General features: G+C 35.1%; 1 protein-coding gene across 1 annotated transcript; it reads left to right on the top strand.

The window, feature by feature from the left end:
• Positions 1-5,804: 5,804 nt before the first annotated feature.
• On the top strand, positions 5,805-12,277 carry LOC133316918 (uncharacterized). The gene is made up of 4 exons (XM_061518715.1): positions 5,805-6,184; positions 7,883-8,504; positions 10,324-10,606; positions 11,975-12,277. The coding sequence occupies exons 1-4, from the start codon at positions 6,073-6,075 to the stop codon at positions 12,023-12,025; spliced, it is 1,068 nt and encodes a 355-aa protein (XP_061374699.1). The 5' UTR covers positions 5,805-6,072; the 3' UTR covers positions 12,026-12,277.
• The last annotated feature ends 733 nt before the right edge of the window (positions 12,278-13,010 follow it).

Genomic DNA, 13,010 nt, shown 5'->3' with positions numbered 1-13,010 from the left:
CTTGAATTATGTGTGGATTGCATTAAGGAAAAACAAACCCAAAATAATAAGAAAGATGCCACAAGAAGCACCCAACTTCTAGAGATTATACACACTGATATTTGTGGACCTATGGACACTCCAACTTTTAATGGAGAAAAATATTTCATTACTTTTATTGATGATTTTGTACGTTATGGTTACATCTATTTGCTTTCTGTAAAATCTCAATAAGTAAATGTCCTAGAGACATTCATTAAGGAGGTTGAGAGACAGTTAGATAAAAAGGTGAAAATCGTAAGATCAGATAGAGGTGGTGAATATTATGATAAATATAATGAATCAGGACAATGTCTAGGTCCATTTGCAAAGTTCCTCGAAGAGATGGCATATGTGTACAGTATACTATGCCAGGCATACCACAACAAAATGGTGTGGCAGAAAGGCGTAACCGAACATTAATGGATATGGTCAGGAGCATGATTAGTAACTCCTCGTTACCCAAAATTTTGTGGACTTATGCGCTTAAAATTGTGACCTACTTGCTGAATAGGATTCCTAGTAAGGCAATTCAAATGACTCCTTTTGAATTGTGGACAGGAAGGAAACCTAGCTTAAGGCACCTGCATGTTTGGGGTTGCCCAGCTGAAGCAAGGATTAATAATCCACATGAATGAAAGTTAGACTCTCGAAGGATTAGTGGATACTTTATTGGTTATCCTGAGAAGCCCAAAGGGTATGTATTTTATTGTCTGGACCATAGTCCGAGAATTATGAAAACTAGTAATGCAAGATTCATTGAGAATAACGAAGTTAGTGGGAGTTATAAAAGGGAAATTATGGAAATAAAGGAGACCGCGGTAAATGTTTCATTGCCTATAATTGTTACTCCATCTACTAAATTCCCTAATGTTGTTCCAGTTGTTGTAGAATAAGATGACAACACTGAACAACATTTGAATGAAGAAGTACTCCCAGCAGATGCTAACTTGCAGAATGCTAATGCACAAGAACCACATGAAATAGAATTAAGAAGATCCGAAAGGGAACGTAGGCCAGCTATTTCAAATGATTATGTGGTTTACCTGCAGAAGTCAGATTATGGCATTGGAATCAATAAAGATCCAGTTTTGTTTTCACAAGCCATAGAAAGTATAGAATCCGATAAATGGATTGAAGCTATGAAAGAAGAGCTAAAATCCATGGATCAGAATGATGTCTGGGATCTCATCGAATTACCTAAAGGTTCCAAAAGAGTCGATTGTAAGTGGGTCTTTAAGATGAAACACGACTCTAATGGTAATATCGAACGATATAAAGCTAGACTTGTTGCCAAGGGTTATACTCAGAAAGATGGCATTGATTATAAAAAGACATTTTCACCTCTCTCGAAAAAGGATGCATTAAGGATAATTATGGCATTGGTGGCTCATTATAATTTAGAGCTACATCAAATGGATGTGAAAACAACCTTTCTTAATGGTGACCTTGAGGAGAAAGTTTATATGGATCAACCTGAAGGTTTTTCCATGGAAAATGAAAGAAAATTAGTGTGTAAACTCAAGAGGTCAATATATGGGCTTAAGCAAGCATCCTGACAATGGTATATCAAGTTCAATACCATTATTACATCTTTTGGATTTGAGAAAAACACTTTTGATCGGTGTATTTACCAGAAGATCAGTGGGAATAAGTTTGTTTTCTTAGTTCTTTATGTTGATGACATCTTACTTGCTGCAAATGATTTGAGTATATTGCGTGAGACTAAAGAATTTCTCTCAAAGAATTTTGAAATGAAAGATATGGAAAATGCGTCCTATGTGATTGAAATAGAAATATTCAGTGATCAATCACAAGGATTGTTGGGACTATCTCAGAAAGGATATATTGAGAAAATTCTAGAGAGATTTAATATGGGTAAATGCTCACCTGGAGTTGTTTCTATACAAAAAAGTTATAAATTTAGTCTCATGCAATGTCCAAAAAATGATGTTGAACGGAAAGAGATGGAATCAATTCCATATGCCTCTATTGTGGCAGCTTAATGTATGCTCAAACCTGTACTCGGTCGGATATCAATTTTGCAGTCGGGATGTTAGACACATATCAAAGTAATATAGGAATGGAATATTGGAAAGCTACAAAGAAAGTTTTAAGATACATTCAAGGCACGAATGATCACATGCTCATGTACAAAAGGTCCAATGAATTATAAGTAATTGGATATAGGGTTGGCAAAACGGGCCAACCCGGCCTGGGCCGGCCCAACTTGCATTCAACCCAAAAAAATGAGCCGGGTTAGGGTGGCTAAAAAAAAGAGCCAGAAAACCCCACCCAACCCAACCCGAGTCGGGTTAGGGTTGGCTCGCGGGTTGGCTAAAAAATATGGCTCATGCGTTGGCTTGAAAAAATAGTTCGCGAGTTGGCTCGAAAATTGGCTCTCGGGTTGGCTTGAAAATTGCTCGCGGGTTGGCTCATTTTCAACTTATTTAAATGACCCTATAATATTAATGCATCAACTATGTGGCTTCCATCAGCTTAAACAAAGGGTTACAAAATGAGAAATAAAAGCAAAATATTTTATTTTCGAATTTTCTTCACAACAAATTTGCATCAACATCAAGAAACAATCAGAACCACTTGCTACCAAGTGGGTAAGACATTTGAACCAAACAGAGCCAGGACAACCTAACAATATAAAATGGCAGGGATTGAGAAGATTAGGGACTTAGGTTTAGAGAAGGAAGAAAACTGATGACAACATGTGTGGGTTTTGTCCAATTTTGTATATTATAATTTGTATTTTTTTATAAAAAAAAAACTCAACTCGCGAGCTGGCTCGTTTGACCCGCGGGTTGGCTTATTTTTTCACGAGCTGGCTCGGGTCGGGTCGGGTTGGCAGCTCATTTTTGTCAACCCAACTCGGCTCATTTTTGGCGGGTTATGAGCCAACCCTAATTGGATGGGTTGGCTCGTTTTTGCCAACCCTAATTGGATATACTTACTCAAATTTTGGTGGATGTCTTTATAGTAGAAAGTCAACCTTTGATTACTGTTTTATGTTTGCCCAAGGAGCCATATCATGGAAAAGTGCTAAACAGACTATCGTTGCTTCATCCACTATAGAGGCAGAATTTGTGGCATGTTTTGAAGCCACATCTCATGCATTATGGCTGCGGAACTTTATTTCAAGGCTTGCAGTTGTCGACACTATTAGCAGGCTGCTGAAAATTTACTCTGATAATTCTGCAATAGTATTCTTTTCTAAGAACGAAAGATACTCTAAAGGTGCCAAACATATAGAGTTAAAGTATTTTTCTGTTAAAGAAGAGGTTCAGAAACATAGAGTGTCAAATATGCACATCAGAACCGAACACATGATGGCAGACCCTTTGACGAAAGGGTTACAACCAAAGTTATTTAAAGAACATGTTGAAAGTATGAGCCATGGTTGTATTAAAGATTATTGATGTGTGACACTCTGAGCTCACCTATGTGTTTCTGACATACATTATGTTTCCTTGTTATTTATAGTAGTATACACATTATGAATTTTGATAATGAAGTCTTTATAAGACATTATGTGGACCATTATGTTTCCTATATTATGAATGTTATATGACAGATTGTTGGTGTTGTAGTATATGGAAGGGAATGTACTGAATTAATAGTGCACTACCGCCATAACTCACACTTGACAATTTATCTTTTTATGATGACTAACGTTAGAGATGAACATGTATATTATGATTAATCGAGCTAAGTGGGAGAATGTTAGAAATATTAAGAGTCAATTATAATATTAAAAGGATTTTATTATAATTATAGTATTAAGACTCTTAATATTACCCATCAAACGTTATCTGGCTCAATTAATTACTGATGCATTTGATCTCAATCATTGATTTGGTATATGACGGACGTATCAAATTATAAGTTGTATATATATATATATGTGTGTAGGCGTAGGATCCTTTGACACCGGTGTCAAATTTGAAGTTTGACACCTCATTTGAGAGTTGTTAGATAAAAAAAGATCAATGGTATTACATGCTTACAACCTTAATGTCATTCTTTCCATCAGAATACATATCAAAGTAAAGAAGACTTAGAGAGAGAAACTACCCCAACACAATTGCTCACAAGATAATGACTGCTGTTAATCCTTCATCGTCGTTTCCGGATATATATATTTTCAAAATTCTTTATCATGTTCTTATTTTATAATTTATGAACATGCAAACTTACGATCTCAACTTCCATACTTAGCTTAAAAAATTAGGAAAATGTACATGACTTCTCACACTCGGGTTTCAGGTAAGATATACACTTTAATATTTTTATTATTTTTTAATTCGGAATCATTATTTTAGTTAATATAATTCTATTTTTTCTTAAAGTTAATGATTAATTAAAATTAAACACACCATTATTAGTCTGCATTGAAATCAAATTTAAATAAGAAAATAAAGAGATGATTGATTATTAAAAAAAAAATTAAGAAAAAATTAAATACCAAGTAGTAAATTATCTTTTTATTATACCCAAATTCTACGACGATGACCTTTTATATGTAGGGATAGGTTATTCTGCCTACTCCCTTCTTGTCTACCTTTTGCCTACCCCTTTGATCACTGTTGGATTACAATCTAATCCAACGGTCCATAATTGCGAAATAAAATAACCTTTTTTTTTTCTTTCTCTCTCCTCACTTCTTCCCACACCCTTTCTCTCTCCTCTCATTTCTCTCTTCTCTCATTTCTCTCTTCCTCTGCGATCCGGACACATCCTTTTGATCTATCGATACTTTTTTCCCCCTTTATCTCTGATCTCTGCCGAGGTGAACGTGCGCAGAAGCATTATGCGATTCATCTACCACAACATTTGAAATTATAAACATAAGTAAATGAATAATTGAATAATAAGAACATGCTTGTTCGACGTGAGTGCACTTGGGCTATCTATACAGTAGGGAACAAACTCATTCTGAAACAGTTGTTTGTCTTCTCCAGTGCACAAATTTCCAACTTTTTCTGCTCCAATTCCCAATCTTTTTCAGTTCTATAATTTTTCCACTATCTTACAACAATTCATCTAATTTCTTTCAATTTTGCTTGAAGAATCCTTGCGTTTTTATTTGTTAGGGACGACGTTGTTTGTTTTCTACTTTTTCAATTCATCTACTTTTTCAATAGTTGTTTGTTTTCTTTCAATTCATCTAATTTCTTTCACCAGCTATGAAGAAAAAAAAAAAGAGACGGCGTTGAGGAAGAGAGAAAGGGGGGAGAGAGAAAGGGTGTGGGAGGAAGCGAGGAGAGAAAAAAAAAAGGGTTATTTTATTTCGTAATTATGGATCGTTAGATTAGATTGTAATTCAACGGTGATGGAAGGGTAGGCAAAAGTAAGCAAGAAGGGAGTAGGCAGAATAACCTATCCCTTATATGTATATTAAAAAATATATTTAAAATCCATAATATTATCCAAAGAATCCTAAGTTTGATTCATGAGAATTACAGAATGATAGAAAAATTCAATTCCAAAATTAATTTAGTAAGATCTAACATTTTGGAAAAGAACAAGGAATTTAATCCGGATATTAAATCAATTAGACCCAGTAGGATATCAGACATTAATTGACATTAAAAAAAAATATTAAAAGGAAAGAAAAAATTGGTAAAAAAATCAAATAATGAATGGATTTGATCATATGAAATTTGTGACCCTTACACTGTTACACACCAACCCTAGCAAAAGAGACATTACGATGACCCTTTTTATCTTCTTTGTCTTTATTACATTGAAGATTTGAGGACCGATATAATCTCAATGTTCCCTCTAATATTGCTCCTCCTCGTTCTTTCCTTATGAGGAGAGAGAAATAAATTTGGGAGAGAGAAAAACAATGGCGTTTTCTATATCTTTCCTTATCTTATGGTAACGTACACCTTCTCTTCTTTTTTTCTGACCCTTTTTCTTTCCCCTCATCAAAGCGGGAGGAATTAGAGGAGGAGAAAAGAGGAAGAAGATTCTGGAAGCTGCCATATAGTTTTTTGTTTTTTTTTTTGTTTTTCTGAGCTTGAGAGAGTTGTAACCATGGATTCATCGTCTGTATCCAACGATGTCGCTTCTGGGTTTGAGGACAAGGAGTCAATGGTTGACCCTTTTTTGGTTGAGGCTCTTCAGAACCCTCGTCACCGTCTCACAAGTTAGTGCTTTCTCTGTCTCTCTTAAATCTTAATCTCGTATCATAGACCATGATGTTTGTCGTTTTTTATTTTATGTTGTTCGGTTTTTTTTTTTTTTAGTGTTCTGATTGATGGGTATGCTGCAAATTAATTGCTTGAAGTGGATTTAGCGTTTTTTTCTTCTTCAAATTTTTGGTTATGATTGTTTTCATAAAATATATTTTGGGTTTAGGTTTTATAGATATGAAACTAATTTTTGCTTTTATTTATTTTTATTAATTTTTGGGTTAGGTATAGGTATGTCATGTCAGATCTGGGATTCTTCTGGCAATATCTTATGCAATTGAGATAATTGAGATTAACATAAAATTAAGATTCTGAATGTGATGTTCAATGTTGGGGTGTTTCAATGGGAATGAGAAATTTGGACTACCGGGCTACCGTGAGTGAAACTAGATGGTAGTTGGGTGTTGAATTCCACCCATTTATATTACAGAAATTTGGTGTATGACACAGCACAATGGCATCATTTGGTCCATGTAGCGGATCTAACCCAGTAGTATAAGGCATTTTTTTTTGGGGGGGATTAGATACCAGCTAGTGTTTTGTTTCAGGTTTGAGTCTCTTCACCCTCCCTAGGAGTTGCGACTCCTAAGAATCGAACCCACTACCCTTTGGTCAAATCAAGTATTATAAGGCTTGCTTGTTGTTGTAATAGGATCATTTGCTCACCGCAGATAACTTCTTTGTGTAAAGGATAAAATGTAAGTGGTTTATGTTTGCTCCATATAAATTTGATGGTTTAATTTGGAATAATAAGAGAATCAGCTTAATTTCTAAAAAAATGGGCAGATTGGTGCTATAAAGGTGCTATAAAGCTCCCACTGTGTGCAAGATCTAGGAAAGGGTCAGACCTATTGTGTGGGTCTATAGTAAGCTGTCTTATCTTGTATTTGCAAGAGTTTGATTGCATGAATTGAACTTGTGACCTCTGGGTTACATGGCGACCATACCCTCCATGGTGCCAAGGTTCCCCTTCAATAAGCTTAATTTCTGATGTTAAAAATTTCAATATTAATGTAGCATTTTTTTGCTTTGAATTTTTAGAAAGATATCACCTACTGTTGCCCAATTACTATAATCATCTTTTCCAAGCAAAATCTGTCTTTTTGTTTCCTTTGGTACCTGTGGAAATCATGGTCATGTGGATTTTGTATCAAAAGGAATAGAGCCTGAGAATTTGTTGTTTTCCTTGTACTATATATATATATATATATATAGGGTTTGGTGTTTGTTCTTTTAAGTGAGAGAAAGAGATACACGATGGAAATCATGGGGGAGAAAGTGAGTTTTTTTTTTTAAATTTAAATTTTAGATAAAAAACACTAGTTTTAACTAAAATGACCATCCTTTAAAAGGACAAACATTTTCCCCATATTTATAAGCTATTTTGGGCCATCTGGCTGAAATCTCTTCTCTATGTATTTTGGGGCTTGAGTGGTAGAGGACTCTTGGATTAGGATTTAGGAGCTTTCTAGGAAATGAATAGGTTTATCTTTGATCATATGTTTGTCAACATTCATTTTGTTATGTCTGTAATTTCCCCTACTAATATCTTCTCTGGATGTGTTTTGGGTTATTTGTTTTCAGTTTCCCCCATTATTATATATCATGATATTTTTCTTTTTCATTGTCTACTCTTTATTCCTCAACTTCAGTTTTGCGGATGGAGCTGGATATTCAGAGGTTTCTGGGTAATGCTTATCAACAGCATTTTGAGTTTCAACATTTCCCTTCTTCCTATCTCAGACTGGCTGCTCATCGTGTTGCTCAACACTATGGTTTGCAAACAATGGTTCAAGATAACAGCTTAGATGGCCAGGGAACTAAGATTATGGTGAGAAAGTTAGCAGAAAGCAGGTATCCTGTGGTCTGCTTATCTGAAATACCTGCCAAACAATTGGAAAATGGTAAACCTGAGCAGATGAAAATTGCCATAAGGCCTAGGCCTAATAAAACCAGTTTAAGTGAAGCCAATGAAGCTGGGGGCAAAGGCAATCCTCTGAGAAGTGTAGAGGAGAGGAAAGAGGAATATGATCGGGCACGGGCACGAATCTTTAGTAGCTCTAGAAGTTATGATTCAGGTGATACTCTGTCCCAGGTCCCAATGGATGAGAAAAATTATTTACTGAGCAAGGATGAGAATGAAACTAGCAAGAACCCTATGGCTGATTATGAAAAATTCACTAGTAGTAGGGATATTAGTTCTACTCGAGTTGCCATTTTCAGAGATAGGGAAAAGGATCGTAGTGATCCAGATTATGATCGTAACTATGGAAGGTCAGTTCTATCACTGTTCTGTATTATTTGTTTGAGAGCTGTCTTGGTATTGAATTCAAAAGCTGCAAATATATGGTTATTTGGCCTTTTTGCTGTGTTGTATTCAGAATTAGAAACCTGTATGGTAATAATGCATTTATATGAAAAAATTGCACCCACAATTACCTCTAAAATAATTAATTTTTTTAATAATTTTTGTTAAATTAATTGTTAAAAAATCCTTAATTGATGAGGGAGTTAGTTTATTGCGAGGGAGTGCGGAGATGTGGGATACAACTCAAGTGGAGTGTTTTTTTAAATAATAATAATTAAGTGAGAGTAGTTTAGGTAAATTATTTTTATAAAACCTTTTGGGGTTCACTCAAGTTGTTGTGGATTTCTAAATCCTGTTAAGTGAAAGTAAAAAGCTATTTTTGCATGAGAGGGATGGAAGAGTTATGGATTGCATTCTGTTATTGGGCTGGCATAAATCAAAACCACTGATGGCTCTAGATTTGAGAACTTACTCTTCTAATGTTTATAGATGTTTTTAGTTTCTTAAAATTTTTCTCCATGTTTGGAACTTGATGTTTTAAATTGGGTTTAATTTTTTATATGAAGAGTTTGTTTATTTATCAGATTGTATTAGCTATGATTAAAATACCGCCGCTTTAGCTCACTATCGCGCTTCAGTTGTGCGTTGCGGCACCCAGTTGCTACTTCCGCACTGCAATGCGTTGGTTTCCGGTAGCGGCTGGTTTCGGCGGTGGTGGACGGTAGTTACAGGGAAAGGAAGAGGAGTTACAGACATCTAGGTAGAAAACAAAACGTCGAAAGCATGGGTGGCAGCGTTTTGTAAATTGAGTATCATTTAAGGGTATAATGGGAAAAAGCCAGGATAAGTGAGGGGTAAAATAGATATTTACTTGCGACTTTTTGGGGAGACTGAGTGCTATATGCTCACTCCCAATGAGACAATCAGGACCGTTCAGCCAACTGACAAGCATAAATGCTTTACAGCTGGTTCCCACCGCCCCAAGTCAATGTCAACCGTGGATAACAATTCATCCAACGGTTCCGCTAGCGATCCGCGTGAGGCACTTTTTCACAATCCTAGTGGTTGCCAAGAGGTTCTGGAAACTTCCATCCTCGTGGACCAACATGGGCTTCATGGGGAGGAGGATGTAGTGGATCTGACACATGTTGAGCCCATTAGTGAGATCTCTCATAAGGATAATGAGAAGACTGAGCTGGACCATAAAAGAGTAATTAAACAACCCAAGGCCGTTACCAAATAGAATAAGGATTTTATTTGGTCTCTGTAATCTCTTTTCCATGACGAGCAAAATGTAACATAGTAAAATACTGTGATACACTCTGATTAACTTATTGGTGTACCATTTTACTTGTAGGAGCTAAGTGCAGGATACCACTGTATTGAGTCTTTACCTTGGGGGAGGATTTTAGTTAGGACGCTTTCTTCTTAAAAAGCACTACCTTAGATTATTGCAAATGAGTGTTTCATACTATCGTTTATGTTTCTAGAATGTTATTAATTTTGTTACTTTCAATGAACTAGTATGTTGCTTCCTTTATGTTCCTTGAATCCTTGTTTTGAATGTGTAGTATTATACTTTCCATTCCTCATTTCCTCCTATTTTGGGTGATTTCTTATCTTATAGAATTTTATATAGCATTTATATATGTGGTATAATTTATTATAATTATTTATATGGACTTCACAGTAGCGGCTTTACTGCTACCCGCTATACCGCTATAGCGATTTTGGGGTCGACCGCTACCCGCTATTTAAAACTATGTTATTATGTTACTTATTCAGGTATGCAAGGAGTATTCCAGCCTCTTCCCTCAACTTGGTGCCTTTTAGTATGCAACAAGTTCAACCTTCATTCGCACAGTATGACACTACTTTTAATCAGCTGAGTCAGATGTCACAAAATCAAGCTTCAATTGGCTATGGACCTCCTTCAAACCTGGTAATGAGTCCTTTTGGTGTCACGGGATTGAATCAGACAACTAGGGATGCTGCTTACCTACAATGGCCGAGTGCTGCAATTATGTATGCACATTCATATGACCAATTTAGACATGCTGTTTTCCAAGTAAGCCACGGTTAATCTACTTAATTTCATTACACTGTGATGAGTGTTTCTTGTATTTTAGCTTTAAAATACCAGGGCATGTTAGAAATAAATTTATAATTTTTTTTATCAAATTTAAGTTTTGTGGGTTAAGGCTATTGATATGACCTGTAAAAGTGCAATGTCTCATTTTCTTTATCTAGATTACTACTTATTTCTGGTTTCTTCTTTCAGCTTACATGTGTGTTGGATATCTTGCCTTTGCAATCTTTCATTTTCTTTGGTCATAGATTTGTATTGTTAGTCTTTTTTTATTTCTTCAACTTCTACTAGTCAAATTGTGTTGGGGAGGTAGGTGTAATCATGGGTGTCAAGATTGAGTGCACGATCCTACGAGTTTTTCCACCATGAATGTGCCAACTCAATTGCAGAATCGTGAATGAATGAATGAGTGGGATCACATGATCATTCTGTTTCGGATGATTCACGAAAATACCCGTGTCTGAGTATGGCGAGTGTGAGAGAGAGAAAGAGAAGAGGGCAGGAGTTGGAGACGACAAACGGTTGTCTTTGGAGACCAGATCAGTGATGAAGAGGACAATGCAAGATATGGAATAATCTGGCTGCAATCTGCCATGAGAGAGAGAGAGCATTCGTTGTCGGAGACCAGATCAATGATGAAGAGGGCGATGCGAGATGTCTAGTCCTCCGGCTACAATCGGCCATTAAAGAGAGAGAGAATAATCTTTTTGTCACTTGGGCCTTTGAAGAGAGAGAGAGAAAGAGAGAATTGTCTTTTTCTCTTTCGAATAACTCAGCCACATGTTTCGAGTCTCACTCCTTTTTACTTTTATTTTTAATTATTATTTGAATTTGCAGTTTTTTATTTTTGTTCCTTTTTTCTTTTTTGTCTAATTTAATTATCAGATTAAAACTTTTTATATAATTAATAAAAAACTGATTGTTAAATTGCCCTTTATAGTTTTGAAGTTTTTAATTAAATTTAATATGACTTTCAATATTGTTTTTATTTGTTATTTTCTATATATATATATATATGTTTTAAATATAATTTTGTATATTAAGTAAGATTTTACATCCGTGTTAATCTTACAATTTACAATCTTTCTACTCCCTACAACCTTGGGTGTAATGAAGGTTGGAAATGGGAGATATTCACATCGAATTTGTGTTTCTTTGATACACATGTTGCTCTTGAATGTTGGGTATTTGATAAGTGTCAGGCTAGGTTAAAGAATTTGTTACACTTCAGATTGTTAGAATTCTGTTTACCGACAACGATTAAAACATCTTGTTTTCTCTAGAAGTTTGCAGAATTGAGTTTATCTTCTGTCATGTGTCTTATCTATATTTTTGCTTGCTTTGCAGGTTCCATTTGGTCAACAGCCATTGAGCTTTGATTATTCGCAGAATTATTAGATGACATTTAGGGGTGATTGTTTTCCATTTGGATCATTTTAGCTTTTAAGGATTTCAGATTTAGATATATTTTTTCTGTACTTTCGTAGACCCCTGTTCCTGCTGTAGTCTATATCTGTATTTGGTTTTTCAGTCTTGATGGTTGCAGTAATGAGTTTGGTATTTGGTACTTTTGGTGGCATTTATGGTACACTCAACTGTAGTGGATTACTGGATTTAAAGTATATGAAGAGATACAAGTGGTGATTTTCATTACCTTGGTTATTTTTAGGGAGGCTTAAGTTCATTCTCTTTTAAGTTCATGCAAATCATCATTCTCCATTAAACCCTGATTAGCAACAGAGTAGGAATAATGGTAATCTACAGTTTTACCCTTGGATATTTGCAACAAGATTTTTTTTTTGAATTTGAACCCGTGACTCAAATAGTGATTTTATAATTTCTTAATGCATACCATTCATTTAATTACATTATGAATTTATTGATCTGCATCCTATTCATTCAATTCCATTTTGAACTGGTTGATCTACATCCTTGTCTATGTTCTGATTACTATAGTGGTTTTGGGTGCAAAGGAACGGAAAAGAGGGAAAGGATTGCACCATCCCTTGTTTGATATGTAGTGAGGAAGAGAGTTAGATGAATGCATTATGTGAGATTCACACGTTTTACATCCCTCTCGATGTAGAGAGGAATAAAATCAAAAGAAAATGATTCTTTTTTATTTCAATGCACTTCATATAAAGTAAATAAACCCTATAATATAAACTAAATTAATTAATAGAAATAAATTAAATTTAATTCATTATCACTCCTAAATTAAATTAAGAGTAAATACTTTTTTCGGTTCTCAGCAAATTTTGCGATGCTCGTCTGGCAAATAAAAAGGATAAAAAGGTTTATCGTGATTTTTAAAAAATTCAAAATGGGTCTATTTGAGGGACTAATATGGCTCTTTTTTGAATTTGTGAAGAATCATAATTTT

Source organism: Gastrolobium bilobum, unplaced genomic scaffold (assembly GCF_033153095.1).
Source record: "Gastrolobium bilobum isolate Gb01-03AN ecotype WA unplaced genomic scaffold, APGP_CSIRO_Gbil_v1 utg200721, whole genome shotgun sequence".
NCBI lineage: Eukaryota > Viridiplantae > Streptophyta > Magnoliopsida > Fabales > Fabaceae > Gastrolobium > Gastrolobium bilobum.
The sequence above is the reverse complement of the archived record's forward strand: the minus strand, read 5'-3'. Positions and strand labels throughout refer to the sequence as shown.

Coding starts and splice junctions, on each gene's coding strand:
- LOC133316918 (XM_061518715.1), top strand. CDS start 6,073: ATGGATTCATCGTCTGTATCCAACGATGTCGCTTCTGGGTTTGAGGAC. Junction 8,505..10,323: donor TATGATCGTAACTATGGAAG/GTCAGTTCTATC, acceptor TTACTTATTCAG/GTATGCAAGGAGTATTCCAG. Junction 10,607..11,974: donor TTAGACATGCTGTTTTCCAA/GTAAGCCACGGT, acceptor CTTGCTTTGCAG/GTTCCATTTGGTCAACAGCC.